Below are 16,904 nucleotides of genomic sequence, written 5' to 3'. Positions count from 1 at the left end.
ACTGCATATGGAATTTTCTCCCAATAACCGGTACACTGTTTAACCCCTTCCCGACATTTGACGTAATAGTACTGCATGGTGGGAGGTGCATTCCCGCAAAATGCAGTACTATTACCGTCAAGCTTCTGGACCCGGCTCCTGAACGGAGATTTCTCTGATCGCGGATGTTAACCCCTAACACACCGCGGTCGCGCTGACCGCGGCGTGCAAGGGGCATTTGAGAAGAATTGGCGCTTACCGGGGGGGGGGGGGGGGGTCCGCTTTTCCGATCGCAGTCCCGGTACTTCCGTGCGCAGCATGCTCAGTGTGTTACATTACATTAATACAGGTGCATTACACTGTGTAATGTGAAGAATAGCTTGAACAAGTGATCAGTGGATCGCTTGTTCAAACTTACCTGTAAAAGTGATGAAACGGTGTTAAAAACATTTAATAAAAACATTTTTTAATAAAAAGAATTAAATACAGTTAAAGTTCCCTAAACACAAACATTCCCTATACTCATGCAATAAAGTGAAAAAACCACATAATCGCCAAAAAAACCCACATATTTGGTATTGTCGCGTCCGTAACAATCCGTACAATAACTCAGAAACATTATTGGGCCCGCTTGGTGAACGCTGTAAAAACAAAACCCGAAAAAACTCGCCAAAAATGTAAATTTTTCATAAAATCTCTTCACAAAAATGTTCTAAAAAGTGATCAAAAAAAGTTATGTGCGCCAAAATGGTATCAATTGAAAGGACAACTCAACACGTAAAAAATAAGCCCTAAACTAGCTCTATCAACAAAAAAATATAAAAGTTACGTCTCCGAAAAGATGGCGATGCTAAAACAAATGAGATTTCCTCTATATTAGTTTTTTTCCAGTAAAATTGTAAAAATAGATGAAAAACTATATAAATGAGGTATCAACGTAATTGTAGTGATCTGTAGAATAAAGATAATATAGTATTTTTAGTGTACGGTAAGACCCCCCCAAAAAAATGCAAAAAGAAAGGAAACAAAAATTGACAATTTTCTTTTCAGCCATACATTCAAGAGTTAATAAAATCTCATCAATAAGCTAATGACCCACTAAAATGAAGTATTTGTGAAGTGCATCTCATGTCACAAAAAATAAGCCCTTATATGTCCAAATTGCCAAAAAAATAAAGGATTGTATAGCCAATAAAAAGTGGCAATCTCATAATATGCTCTGAATGTCGCAGCTTCCCTTTGATGCCCTGGCGTGTGCCCATACAGCAGGTTACCACCACATATGGGGTATTGTTTTATGCGAGAGGGATTGGATATCAAATTTTGTGGAGCGTTTTGGTATTTTATCTGCTGAGAATTTGTACATTTTTTGAAAAACACAATAATTTAGCCAAAAAAAAAATTACTTTCAAAATTATATCCGATTTTGTTTTAACCCCTGTAAAACAATTAACGGGTTAACAAACTTCATAATAGTTGTTTTATGTACGTTGAGGGGTGTAGTTTCTATAATGGGGTAATTTATGGGGTTTTACTTTTATTTAGGCCTCTCCAAAGTGATTTGAAACCTGAGCAGGTCCCTCAATAGCAGGATTTTGCGTTTTTATGAAAATGTGAAAAATCGCACCTAACGTTCAAAGGCCCATAACATCTTACAAAAATAAGAGTATGCATAAAAAGCCATGCCCACATAAAGTAGACATTTGGTTAATGTTAGTTATTAAGTTTTTTTGCTGTTATGACTATGTGTGGAAAAAGTAGAACATTTTGAAGTTCGAAAATCGAGAATTTTTCCAAATTTTTACCAAATATCTAATTTTCTCATAAATAAATGCAAAACATACCACCAAAATTTGTCAACTAACATGAAGTACAAAGTGTCACGAGAAAACAATTTTAAAATCATTTGGCTATGTTAAAGCGTTTCAAAGTTATAACCATTTATAGTGACAATGGGCAGATTTGAAAAAATGGGCCATGTCAGGAAGGTGAAAAGTGGCTTCGGCGTTAAGGGGTTAAAATATTAAATGCCATCACTAGGAAGTACAATTTGTTACGCAAAAAGCAAGCCCATATTTAGCTCTGTACACAGAATGATTATGAATTTTTGAAGGTGGGTGCGCAAAAATCAAAATGTAAAACCAATGGGTTAACCCCTTAGCGCTCTGCGCCGTAGCTATAACTGTATAGCAGCCGAACCGGCATCGTTAGCCGCGGGATTTCAACGGTAATCTACCGTTGACATCCCCGGCTAACACCCGCGGTCGGAGTGGGCTCCGATCGCGGGTGTTTAACCCGTTAAATGCCGCGGTCAACGCGACCGCGGCATTTAACATGCCTTCTGGGGGTCTTTACCCCACGATCGCCCCCCCCCCCCGCACCGTTTTCGGGGGGTACGATCGCTGTTTTGGCACCTCTGGGGTCCGATCGGGACCCCAGAGAAGCCTGGAGGGTTTACCTTTAAGATGGCGTCTGTGACGTCATCTTAAAGGCAAAGTGTCAGCCTATGCATCTGCATAGGCTGGCACTGATAATACCCTGCAATACATTAGTATTGCAGAGTATTATCAAGAACAAGCAATCAGATGATTGCTTGTTCATATCCCATGGTGGATCATGTAAAAAAATGTACAAAATAATGTTTTTCAATAAAAAATTACTTTATAAATCACTAAAAATGCCCATAAGCCCCAAAACATATAAAGAGACATATAACACTCAAAAAAGTCTAAATCATAACACAAACCCCACATATATAGTATCACCGCGTCCGTAACAATCCATAGAATAAAACTAAATAACTATTGAACCCATATGATGAACGCCGTAAAAAAAAAACGTTAATAACCCGCCAAAAATTATGATTTTTACCTATTATATCCCACTAAAAATGCAATAAAAAGTGATCAACAAAACGTATGTACTCCAGAATGATATTGTTGCAAAGAACAACATGTCCCGCAAAAAACAAGCCATCAACCAGCTCTGTAGCCAAAAACGTAACAATGTTATGCCACTTGGAAGACGGCGATGCAAAAATGATAGATTTTTCCCCACATTAGGGTTTTATTTGGCAAATTTAGTAAAACATAAGAAAAAATATTCATGTCTGGTATCCCCGTAATCGTATCGACCCATAGAATAAAGATAACATGATTATTAGGCTATACGGTGAACACGAAAAAAAAAAAAAGTAAAAAATCCAGTACAGAATTGATGCTTTTCTACTCATGACCTCAAAAAAAGTTCCAAAATTTTCAACAATAGGTGATACCAACCCCAAAATGGTAACACTGGAAAAAGCATCTCGTCCCGCAAAAAAAATGCCGTCACATGGCCCAAATAACGGAAAAGCGAAAATTTTATAGCCTTCAAAAGGGGGCAACCAGAAAACTAAAATCCTGGCAGCTGCAGGGTGCTCCTTCCCTTCTGCGCCTTGCTGTGCCCCCATAACACAAGTAATGTCCACATGTGGGGGGGGTCGCTGCACTCAGGAGAAATTGTAGAACAAATTTTATGGTGAGTTTTCTCTTTTTATCTTTTGGAAATGTGTAAATTTTAGGGCTAAATGAACGTATAACCGACAAAATTTGACCATTCTAAATTTCACCGCCATTTTGATTCAATTACTACTTTTGATCTCAAGGGGTTAACAATCTTTGTAAATGCTGTTTCTGATAGCTTGAGGGGTGCAGATTTGAAAATGGGTTGGTTATATAGGGGGTTTTGTTGCTAAATATGTAAAATTTGATTTCAAACAGTATTTATCCCCAAAATAGTCAATTCTGAAAATACGGAAAATCGCTATTCGATTTGTAGGCCGCGTGACGTCAAAATAAATTATCCAAACATTTCAAAAATTATGAAAATGTAAAGTAGACAAATGGGAAATGTTATTCTGCAAGTTATTTAGGTGGTAAATCTATCTGCCTGAAAACGCGGTGATTTTGAATTTCGAAAATGGCAAATTTTTCTAAAAATTCATCATTTTTTTCTTTTTTTTGTAAATAAACGCAAAACTTATCAGCCAAAATTTACCACTAAAATGAAGTACAACATGTGGGGAAAAAACAATCTCAGAATCACTTTGATAAGTAACAGCGTTCAAAAGTTATTACCACAGGAAGAGACACTGGTCAAATTTCAAAAAAAAGTTGCGAGCCTTAACCTGCAAACAGGCTGCGTCCTTAAGGGGTTAAAATACCCCCCTATACCTGTTTACGAAATGGAGTTGTTCTCTAGGGTGAATGGGTTTCTTTTACCTCAGGGACTCTGCGACCATGTCATGGCACCTGAAAGCTAAAATCAAAATCTGCTCTACTAAATACTATATGTGGGGTGTCCTTGTACCCGGAAGAAACAGCACAATATAGCCCAATGTGCATTTTTTACTTTTATTTAACTGAAGTAGTTACATTTTTGGGCAAAGTAAATGTAGTATTGACCAAATGCAAGCATTTCAAATAAAACCTTTATTTTGTTTAAAGATTTTTGTAAAATACTTAGTGTTAACAAGCTTGGTATGTTTTTAATAGTTTGAGGGGTAACGTAATTGGAAGTGCAGACTTATAAGGGCTTTTATTAATACGACTTCAAAAACCCCTTTAGAAATAAAATAGTCCCTAAAATTCTAAAATTTTATTGAAAATTGGTAAAAATGTGGGATCTTTATAGCATTGCAATAAAATAAATGGACACTTCTAAAATGACGCCAACACAAAGCCAAGATATGGTAAATGTTAGTAACTAATTTGGATAGTAAGACTATCCGTTTGAAAGACAGAATTTTGAATTTTGAAAATATTTTTTTCATAGTTTGGCAAATGCATATTTATTTTATAAATATATGCAAAATATATCTACCAAAATTTTCCACTAACTTGAAGTACAACATGTCATGAAAAAACAATCTCAAGAACAATAACAATTAAAGGAAATCTACCACTTGCACATTGTACTTCTAAGCATCAAATACCGTGCACCAGTTCAGGGTGAGCTGTTGCCGGAGCATATCTTGGTTATTTCCATAAACCGCTGTAATGCTTTCAAACACTTTTGTAATCTTTATATTCGAAGCAGCTTCGACGCCCGTTGATACGCGCTTGGCGCTCCATGCGCGCGACCGTGAATGCGTCTGAATAGGAAGTACTGGAGACGGTCGTGCGCATGGTGTGCGAGCGCGTACCACCGTGCGCCAAAGCTGCTTCTAATATAAAACTTACAAGTGTTTAAAAGCATTACGGCGGTTTATGAAAATAACGAAGATATGCGCCGGCACCTGCTCAACTTGAGCTCAATTCCTCATAGTTTTCTTGAACTCTTCTTGCTGTCCTGCTACAAAAAGCTTCTGTTTACTTCCAGTGGAAAGAAATCTGTCCACATTCTTGTGATGGACAATCTGGTACACAAGCCGTTAATATAAGGGAGTAATCGGAGCTGTGTGGTAATAATGGGTCATGAACCTGTGTGTCCATCAGGTGACCATGGACAGATTTTTTTTATCAATTGGAAGCAAACATCGGAGTAAAAAACGTGTAAAAAATATAATAATTACATATAATACAACATAAAGTGAAAAGTACAGAAAAACCACAACATGTTGGGTATTGCCACATCTGTAACAACTTGTACAATAAAATAAAATAGTCACTGAGCCCGTGCGATGAACACATAAAAAACGCAAAAATAATTTTACCCCAACATGATGCCAAGAAAAAGTACAGCTTGTCCCGGAAAATAAGCTCTAAAACCGCTTTGTAAACAAAACAAAAATAAAGAAAATGTTTTGCGCATTAAGTACATGGCGATGCAAAAACAAGCAAATTTCTCACAGTGAATTCTGCATTCTGCAAGTTAACAATAAAAAAGCTATCCTCATACTCGGGAGAAATTGTGTATCAAACCTTGTGGCATTTTTCGTCATTCAATATGGTTATTTTTAGCCAAAATCTATGTATTGTCTAAAAAAAATTAGTTTACAAATTTCCCCTCCATTTTGTTTTCAACCTCTGTGAAACATCTAAAGCGTTATCAAACTACTTAATTAATTTTTCACACATTGAGAGGTGTAGTTTCTAAAATGGCATACTGTATATACTCGATTATAAGCCGAGGTAACTCATTTTAACACAAAAAACTTGGAAAAACTATTGACTTGAGTATAAGTCTAGGGTAGGAAATGCATTGGTCACAGCCTCCAATATATAGGCAGCCAGACCCTGCGCCCCAGTATATCCAGCAACCTGCCCCCCCGTATATAGTTTGCCAACCCCTGCCCACCGAGTATATAGCCTGCCGGCCCACATCCCCCTGTAGGTACTGCCGGCCCACATCCCCCCGTAGGGAGCCATGTGGCTTGCAAATCGAACATCGACTTTCCATATTTTCAAGGAGATCTCAGAATTAACTTTTTTGGGGATTATTACTGTTTTTGAAATGTGAAATATAGTATATTATATATATCAACCCATTTTCAAACCTGAACCCCGCAAACTATCAGAAACCGCTTTAAAGAATGTTAACCACTTGAGATCTTCATAGTAATTAAATCAAAATGGAGATGAAATTTAGAATTTTCCAATTTTGTCGGTAATGCGTTAATTTAGCCCTAAAATTTACTTGCTCGCAAAAGAAAAAGAGAGAACCCATTTTTTAATTTCTTATGCAATTTCTCCCAAGTGCGGAGACTCTCCACATGTGAACGTTACTTTTCTATGGGTGCACAGCGAGGTGCAGAAGAAAGGGAGGGCCATGCATTAGCTATATAATTTAGTGGCTATTAGTTTTCATAGCACACTTTTTTTTCTGTTAATGTTGCAATGCGAGGGCTTATTATTTTGCAGGATGAGATGCATTTTTCAGTTGTACTATTTTGGGGATGCTACGCCCCATTGCTAAAAATTTTTCTCTTTTTTTTTTTTGTGGTGGGGTTGTAGGAAAAGCATTTAAAGCTGTAATTGATTTTGCTCATTTATCAAAAACTTAATCTGGGGCGTGGGGGGGCACAGCCTTCTAATGAATAGAGTCCTCATATCTAAACATTGCCTTGTTGCGGTTTTACTAATTTAAACTTAGTAGGTTTTTGACCCCAACTCCTGGCCGTGATGTCAATGTGAGGGAGACATCGTCTTCTTTCTTCTACCTCCAGAGAGGTACTGGCTGAGTCTGGGGTTTTATTAAAACCCCAGAACTTTAGATTGAAAGATGGCGCAACCGGGCCATTGCTTCCAATCTCCAAGTTACCTCGCTACCTTTTTCCCCATACCAAACTTGGGGTGTCTAGGGCTAACCTTAGGGATGTTCTGCAATAGGCTTTTGATACTCTGGCCATGAGGGTATCTCAACCCTATACCTCTCGTCTGTATCCAGGGACCCTTTTCATAATGAATTATGTCGCAGTTATGGACAGCTATCTCTTTGTCTCTTGGCTGGAAAGCGACACACATGTCTACTTTTCCTTTAATCTCTCCTTCCCAGAGATGAGCTAGCTCTGTGGTCATAAAAGGACTCGATAGGGTGTCAGGCTCCAACTAGACCATTCCTTCCTGCCAGTTGTAAAAGCAATTAATATTTGCTCTTTCAGTCAGTAATTTATGAAAGCACAATGAAATAAAATGTACAGTTGGTACAATGTTATCACTCCCTAAGTAATATAGCGGAACGGGAACTTTGTTTTTTGCAAGACATGTTTCGCTTTACGACAGTACTGTATTTTTGTATAGATATGTTTTTTTTAATCACTTTTTATTGCATTTTTTAATTGCATTTTATGTGGGATAATATAGGTAAAAATTATAATTTTGGGGTGTTTTTCTGTTTTTATTTTTTAAAGAGAACCCGTCAGGCAAATTAACCCCCTAAACTAAATATATTTTCATAAACTTCCATTAGAAAGCATTGCCTCTATCCCTTCATTGTCCCTCTACATGCCTGTAAACTTGAGCAATGAGGTCCTAAAGCTGTATGTAAAAGACCTGTGAAATGTCCAATGAGTCATTATAATATTCAAGCTTTCCAGTTTATTCATAAGTGGGGGGCACAGCCACACCCCCCAGTGCTTGACAGACAGCCTGTATAATGGTGTAATGGCTCCTCCATGGGCTTCCTGGTGCTGGCGGCCACGTCTCCTGCAGCCTGTGTGTGTATAGGAGAGATACAACAGCTCCAGACAGCCATGTTATAGCAGAACATGTCAGGTACTTGTAAGAGACAAAGACATCAGCTACACATGTGTATTAGGATGACAGAGCATGTCAGCAGGTAAAGCACAGACACTAGCAATGCTTTACTATACATTACACACAGACATGAGCAGGGGGAGGAAAGGGGAGGGGGAACGGGTGACATCACTGCCTCTGACCATGTGACCAGCCTCATTTACATAATAAAGAATAGATGATTTTATAATGAATAATGTATGAATTGACTAGTAACAAAGACCTGATGGCATGTGTCCTTTAAGGCGTTCATTGTGCCGGTATAATGATTTTGTTTCATTTAATGGGTCATTACGGACTTATGTGGGGTTTGTATGGTGATTTTCCCTTTTATTATTTATGTAAGTGCAATATGTAACGGGGCTTTTGGGCTTTTTGGTTAATTTATTACTTCATTTTATTTTAAAACTTTTTTTCTTTTACTTTTGACCTATAACTTGTCCAAATATTGGACATGAACAAGCAATCAGTTTGATCTATTGCAGGGTATTGGCACTGTCATCTGATGCTCTGCACTGTGCTTCTAAGGTCTCATATGTAACAGGAGCTAACAGGCATTTACTTTGGACATCCCAGGGGTCCTAGCTTATGCCCCCAGGGTTGTCATAGCAGTGCTTTCACGGCGGTGCCGATCCAGTAGGTGGGATATCCCTGCAGCTTTTTAAATGCTGTGGTCGCGCTGACAGCTGCATTTAAATGGTTAACAGCCACGTTTGAAGCTTGCTCCGACCGCGGTTGTTACTGGTGGAAATCAGTAGTAGATTACTGCTGACACACGGCAAACCCCATGAACCGGCATCGGCTCAGCGCCATACTAGTACGAAGCAGAGCGCTAAGGTGTTAATTTTATGACTTAAAGATAATTCGGAAAAAAAACCCCACCCGTTATTCAATTATTCAAAATCTTGCAGGGTCATTAGGGTGCAATCACGAGTTCTTAAAGGGTCAAAGATAACTAAGTGAAAGTTTTGTAGTGGCCACCAATTAGACCTATCTAAATACTATTGAAAATTATGAGGCAAAACTGGAAAGGGCGTTGCAAGAAAGGTGGCCTACAAATATTGTGCTTTTACACCAGTCCTGTCAGGACTCCTACCAACTATTATGAAAACTTGTGGAAGTATAACCAAAACCCTTGACCCACGTCATACAGTTTAACCTGTTTCCACTCTTGGACATACTTATACTGCATGGAGCAGCAGAATGCACTCCATGCATTAATAGTTTCTCCTGGACCTGATCACCCTGGTCTATACTAGAGCTGAACAGTCATCGTTAAACACAACGTGTGAATGGTAAGGTCTTATTGGCTCTTATGTGTATTAACCCTTTAAATTATTCCCTGCTCAATCGGCGCACCTTGAAGCATTTTCTTGGAGCTTTGATCAGTGCTACAACAACCCTGGAGTCTGAGCTAAGACCTTAGGGCTTTTTATAGTAAATTCCTGTAAGGGTCCTCTCTGTGAGCTTAGAGGAAGTGTACTAATATACCGTACTAATACTATAATAAACAAGCCATCAAACAATAGCTTGTTAATGTTCCATAGTGGTTAAAACACATTATGGATAAGGTTAGCTTTACATTTCACATTAATTATAACTGAATAACCTGCCTGACTAGAAACATTTAAAAATGGAAATATTCCTAATTATTTAACTATTCACAAAAAAGTTTAACTTTTTATTCAGGCATTGGCCAGGAGAGTGGACTAGTGTAGTAGTCCTGAGTCGGGATAGTTTAAATTAAAACGTGTGTGTATCCTGGCTTGCGAACCTTACACTGAATTAGTCTGGTGGTACATCATAGTGACACACGACTGGACTTGTGGCTCTGAAAATATCAGTAAGCCTTTCCTTGTTTCCAAGTAACAACTAACATGTTTCTGCATCCCTTTGTTTTGTTTGGATGCATCCTCAGAGGTGCTATAATACATCAACGTAGTGCAACAGTGTTTCAGATTACACCAGCAGCATTTCTGCCCACAGCATTGTAATTGGCTGTATTGCAGTCTTAAATGCATTGTAATTGGCTGTATCGCAGTCTTAAATGCCTGGGTTTATAATTGGTTAACTCCACCTATTACTGGAATTACATCGGGAGCGTACACCAACCTGGCTCGTAGTTGATTGGGCATCAATCAACATGATGCTACAATGTAGTCAATTACATATCAGCTGCGTCAGGGATAGACACCGCCTGTCATAGGCTGGACTACCCACAATAGTGACGCGGTTAGGAAGTAAGTCCCATTGGGCCGGGATGATACTGATTGTATGGACCTGCCTCGGGAGGAGGTTTCCTAGGAGACCCATACAAGATCTCAGGATTGCCTGAATGTTATCATGGAGACCGATCGCTATAGGCAGAAAATAATGGAGGTAATTGTCGATACCACTATGGCTCATTTTGATAGCAGAGGAAGAGCCCAGAGAAAGTACACCCAAAAATAACAATCTCTGTGAGGAAAAAACTGCATTAAGATCTATATTGAAAACTGATACTTTAGAACTTGATGGATAAATGATATTGAGGAATATTTAAAAGGGTATTCCCATCTGGGCTTTCACATTTAATTTAATTCATTTGCCATATGTTAAACATTTCTTCAATTGGATGTTATTTAAAAAAATGTTTTTGTGTAAAGATATTTTCTAATAAATGTAGCCATGTTGTCCCTTAAAAACGAGATACCACCTCACATTTTGGCAGATGGCAAGATGGCGTTGGCCAGATAAGCGCTATTGAGCCTTTCCTGACCACATGGATTCAGGACGGCTGGGGGACCAGGAGTAACTCCTCAGACATTTAATATTCAGAAACTTTTTGTTTCTTTGTGCAATCCCTCCAGCAGATGTGGCCATAACCAAGGACACAGTCTTGTTTCTAAGGGACACCATGGCTACATTTCTGAGAAATTTTCTTCACACGGGAACTTTTTTTTAATAACATCTAATTGAAGAAATGTATACATATGGAAGATTAATGAAGCTGAATGTGAATGCCCAGACGAGAATACCCCTTTAAAAATAGGTGCGCATTACTGCCCCTAGCTAGATGAAGCAGACATATGGTCGTGTCTAGGGAGAAAATCCATCGCGATTCCCCCTGACATATGATTCTGTCATAGTCTCCTCCCTTAATCAGGGGATTGACAGCTTCAGTGCCTTGAAACAGCATGTTGATTGATGCCCAATCAACTATGAGCCTGGTTGGTGTCCTCCCTGGATGTGACTCGGGTAATGGGTGGAGTTAACCATTTATAAACCCAGGCATTTAAGACCGCAATATGCTGCTGGTGTAATCTGAAACCGGATAGCACCTCTGAGGACGCATCCAAACAAAACAAAGGGATGCAGAAACGTGTTGGTCGTTACTAGGAAACAAGGAAAGGCTTACTGATATTTTCAGTGCCCTTAGTCCATTTATGTGGCACTATGATACGTGTGTCCCACCAGACTAATTCTGTGTAAGGTTCACAAGCCGGGATAGTATACACAAATGTTATAATTTAAGCTATCCCAACTCAGGACCACTACACTAATCCACTCTCCTGGCCAATGCCGGAGTAAAAAGTTGTTCACTTATTTGTGATTAGTTCTAAGTATTTTAATGAAATAATTAAGAATATTTAAATTTTTAAAGGTTTCTAGTCATGCAGATTATTCAGTTATTCATGTTCCATAGTGGGGCAAGTGAAAAAGTTTAAAAAAAAAGTGGAAAAAAAAAGTTTAATAATAAAAATAAACTACTAAATTAATAACAAAGCCCCATTTTATAGAACTCTTATAAATATTAAAATAAGTGAAAGGTTTTGCCGCATCTATAATGACCTCTATAATAAAACCTAATAATTATTAAACCCGCACTATGAAAGGGTATAAAAATTTTAAACCACTCAAAATCACTATGGTAAGTTAGTGTTCAAAAGTAATCATGTTAGATTTAAGCCTTGTTAGCTTTAAGCTATTACTGTCTACCTCCTAAAGGCAATGATACAGAATACTAATGCAATACAAACGATTGACATTGCACAAAATAATAAAACTGCTGAAACCATTTTGGACAGTGAGGAAAAACATTGTGTGTTTATATAGTGTATGTAAACTTCTGCTTTCAACTGTGTGTGTACATGTATATATATCTATGTATCATTTTCTATTCTATTGTTTTGCATGTAGTGTTTCTTTTATGCAACGTTTATTTACATGAAACCTAAAATATGGCATACAGGTGTAGCAAAGTTTTTAATTTGTAGCACAAAGTAATCAGTTAAATCTTCAGAACCTTGAAACATTCTTCTTGTTCAGGTTTGAATCAAAGTTTAATATTCTTGTTGATTTCTTCTACAAGGTACAGAATACTGAAGAGTCAGTTCTACAACTGGGACACATATGTGAAGAGCCAGATGTAAGTCAGAGGTGTACCTTGAGTATTTTTGAAGAAGAAAAGGGATATGAAGCAGACAGTGAAAGTGATCCAGAAGATGTATTCGAAAACAATGGTAAAGCAAAAAATTGTAAAATTAGCAGTAAAAATGTGATTTTTAAAAATATCTATTCTCAACTAAAACTTTTGGAGTGGATATTTCCATTCTTCTTCATCTAGCAACACAATCCTGATATTAAAGGGGGGAATACTCTTTAGTAAGGACACCACAGTTAGGTTTATATGTGACACGCTCTTTGGAGACTTGACAGTTTTAAGTAAGCCTACCTCCAGTCTTGCAAAGTATCTTCTGAAGAACCTTCTGCATTCTACCGTCAGTTGACAAAGTGCATGAACCCTCTGCCTTTGTCTCTGAACCTGGTGAAAATGGTGAACGATTAACGTCATACATATTAATAACCTGTTTCAGTAAAGCTTTATACAATTATTACTGCTTGTTTAATAAAATATTTTCATTTTTCACATATTTAGTTATTTGTCTACTAATTCTTACATTAAGAGCTGTGTTTGAGCTCTAATTGTGTGGTGGGAAAGAAACCCATTCAAATGTATCACCGCATTTCCCATTTAAGTCGATTGGGCCTTGTGCTTCCTGTGAATAAAAGAAAATACTTTGAATCTGTAACAATCTTTAAGAAAATCTTAAAATAATAATGTCCTTTAGTTTAAATCCAAATTCAAGTCCATAGCACAAAAACTTTGTTTAACTCCTTAACGCTGCTAACCGTGTATGACGAGGGCTCACAATGTTATAGATTTTTGAAGTAAGGGAGTGAAAAATGAACAAAAAAACGCTGCAAAGCGAACGAGTAATAGCTCAATTTGCTATATTCCGATCTACTCTGTTACAAACTTGTTCAAGCAAGATAGTGAACTATAAGTTCATCAGTGTTTGAGCTAGGTATGGAGTTAGGGCATTTAGCCAGGAATTTAATGTCCTTTTCAAAGCTTTGTTTTGCTGTGTATGCCGTTCATTGATTTTTAAACTGTTAAAAAAGTTGCTTTCGAACATGCAGAATTGAGTGCTTTCCACATATAAAGATTAAAACAGTTGGGCAGTATTGGATCTACCCTGCCTGCCCCATTCTTGCATGCTTTCCTTAAACCTGCAAACATTCATTCAAAGGTTTTTACCACCTGACCACAACAGCACCACCGAGCGAGGGGTCCGCCCGCAGGGATGGGAAACAAAGGCTTTAAAACTCCCCACCTCCTCCATAGCCGCCGTGATCGGCGACGCGGGGCGGGACATTCAACACAAAAGAAAATTTGCACATTTCTTTACTAGTGATAACACAAAGATAAAGAGCTTTTTAACCCTTTACTTCACAATTTTACTGTGTTTTATTGCTGTTTTAGCTGCTTTCTCTCCCTCAGCTGCTCAGTGCAAAATCCCAGGGTGTGGGCGGGGCTTCTCTAAGCAGACACATCTAGTTTTGTGGTGTGACAATGTGGTTAGATTATCAGATTACAGGTGTATATACACTTTTATCTGGCTTTTGACATTGTACTAACACACTGAAACGTAGAAAGTGAGATTTGACAGATCAGAGATGCATGAGATGATTACACAGAGGCGGATAGACCATTACACTGCTCTGCTACATCTCACAGGTATGTGCCTGCCTCTCCTTTCCCCCAGACCACTTATCTTTTTGTAGTTTGCAGCCTCTCTCTCTCTGCTCACCATGTGCTGACAGGATGTGAATGTGTCTCTGAGCTCCATGCAGTGGGGCGTGACTACAGCCACACAGCAGAGACACAGATTCTCTGCTCCACAATCTCATCCAAGATGCTGCCTGACCCCAAGTCAGAAGTTACAAGGTCTTGTCTATGGGCAACTGAAATTGTAAAGCAGGACTCATAGAGACATGTTGGAAATGCTAAAGCATCTGAAATGCTGCATTTTGGGAATACCCCTTTTAAAGATATCCTTGCACACTAGTTTGTGTGCTGTTAATGCTCCCATCTGGCCAGAGGATTGTACTTTACCACCCCCGCTGTTTATTTTCAGCATGTACTCTTAATTTGCGTACACTTTGAGTATGTTTTCCCTGTGTATACTCATTTTTTTTATATATATATGTGCCAGCTTGCCTTTTTACTGTGAGCACCCTGTTATACCCGTGTCTGCTTGTTCCTTACTATGGGTTCTGAAGACGCTGGTCAGCTAGATCCGGTGGAATCTGGTGTGGAGCAACCTACTGAATGGCTCACAAGGTTACCTTATTTATTAGGTGGTGAGTATGGCCTATGCCGGCCTTTTATAATCAAGAAAGAGCGGCACTCCAGTTACCCACACCGGTACTCTCCCAAACTAACATACAGTACGTGATCACAGACATAAATATGCAGAGTATGCGGACACTCCCCAAATAGGTAACCTATCCCATTGTATTTGCCATTGTCTTATATGCAGATACTCCATTAGACGCCGGTGGAATGCTCCGTGAGGGGCCACTCACATGGCTAGCCTGAAAAGACTCCTAATAGCGTCCCATAGCAACCAGAATCGGCATACAAAGATAGGCACCAGCTTTCAACAACTCCACATATTATCTCTGCATTATTATTACATATAATCATAAACAATAAAAACATGAATCAAGTGTGTGAATAAACATTTTGGAAAATGTTAATGATTCTGTTAAAAAATTTTATCCTAAGACAGGAACCTACGTAGTTGCATGGTGTATAGATAGTATGGACACCTATCTTCTCTCTTATGTACAACATGTGCATGTAGTCTTTGTTGCATTGTTTCCTGGATTTTTAGAGGATGAACCCATATTCCAGAGAAGATAGGTGTCCTTACTATCTATACACCATGCAACTACGTAGGTTGCCGTCTTAAGATAAAAGTTTTTAACAGAATTGTTAACATTTTCCAAAATTGTTCATTCACACACTTTTTTTTTCATGTTTTTATTCATGATTATATGTAATAATAATGCACAGGTAATATGTGGAGTTCTTGAAAGCTTGCACCTACCTTTTGCATGCCGATTCGGGTGACTATGGGACGCTATTAGGAGTCTCTTCAGGCTAGTCATGTGAGGCGTCATGTGACTCGCAATCCCGCCCCTCATGGAGCATTCCGCCGGCGTCTAAAGGAGTATCTGCATACAAGACAATGGTGAGCAAGTTTTCGTTGTTTTCTTTATTGTGCCCAGTTGTGGGATAGGTTACCTATTTCGGGAGTGTCCTCATACTCTGTATATTTATGTCTGTGATAACGTAGGTTAGTTTGGGATCATGATTAAAACGCAATAGCATTGAAACACGTCAATCCTTGTTTGATATTATCCACATGATGTACCCCACCTATTGAAAATAATGACAAACCTTTTATTGGACAGTACCGGTATGGGTAACTGGAGTGCCGCTCTTTCTTCATGTTTTCACTGGTTGTGGTCATGGAGACGAGGACCTGAAGGTGTGCACCGCCGCATGAACTCACTGTTTGGAGGCGATTCTGGGTGATTGCGTGAGTTAACCAGACATACCATTTTTGTTTGTTAGGGAGAAAGGAAAAAAGGTGCGGGTCTAATAGATTGATCCAGAATAAGGTAATGTTTTAATGATATTTTTGACAACGCGTTTCAACATCGCATTGGTAGAATAAACGAACAAAACAGAACAAAAAAAAGACATATAGAGTAAGTTAGTAAATTTGTACATTAGTATAGGATGGTCATATGCGTTAACACTGAGGTATAGTTATGAATATTAAAGATATATATACATATCTAGGTATATAGATATATGGGTGAATATAAAATATATAATATGTATAAATATATATAGGTGGATATAAATGTAAATGAAAATATAAATATAAATATGAATGCACAAATACATATGATGCAAACATAAATGTAAATATAAAAATAATAGTATAAATACACACAAACATAAACTCATACTGGTATATAAAAATGATGTAATGAAAACAAATAAAATGAAATTAAAATACAACAAAATCGCATGAAATGTATAGGAGGACTTGGAACAATGATGATTTATTCATTTATTTATTACCTAATAATTATTTATGTATAAACTAATAATTATTGTTATACTGTTGCTGTACCTGTTGATCATCATTTACTGATCCTCTATCTATTCATTTATTATTATTTTCTATTCATATAGCCACAAGACCGGAACTAATCTATTTGCATCATTTGATCTACATGTAATCATATTAAATATATTATACTTTGCGGTGTAATCGATCATCCAGTCTAGCAACTCATTAT

The 16,904-nt window shown here is 37.9% G+C and overlaps 1 protein-coding gene across 3 annotated transcripts in view; it reads left to right on the top strand.

Annotated features, from left to right (window-relative positions):
• Nucleotides 1-16,904, top strand: part of LYST (lysosomal trafficking regulator) — a 511,246-nt gene that overhangs the window by 71,232 nt on the left and 423,110 nt on the right. For all 3 annotated transcript variants that reach the window (XM_072141114.1, XM_072141113.1, XM_072141115.1), the window contains exon 7: nt 12,547-12,697. In XM_072141114.1, the coding sequence (XP_071997215.1) occupies nt 12,547-12,697 (151 nt within the window). The remainder of the gene's footprint in view (nt 1-12,546; nt 12,698-16,904) is intronic.

The sequence above is a fragment of the Engystomops pustulosus genome, chromosome 3 (assembly GCF_040894005.1).
Source record: "Engystomops pustulosus chromosome 3, aEngPut4.maternal, whole genome shotgun sequence".
NCBI lineage: Eukaryota > Metazoa > Chordata > Amphibia > Anura > Leptodactylidae > Engystomops > Engystomops pustulosus.
The sequence above is the reverse complement of the archived record's forward strand: the minus strand, read 5'-3'. Positions and strand labels throughout refer to the sequence as shown.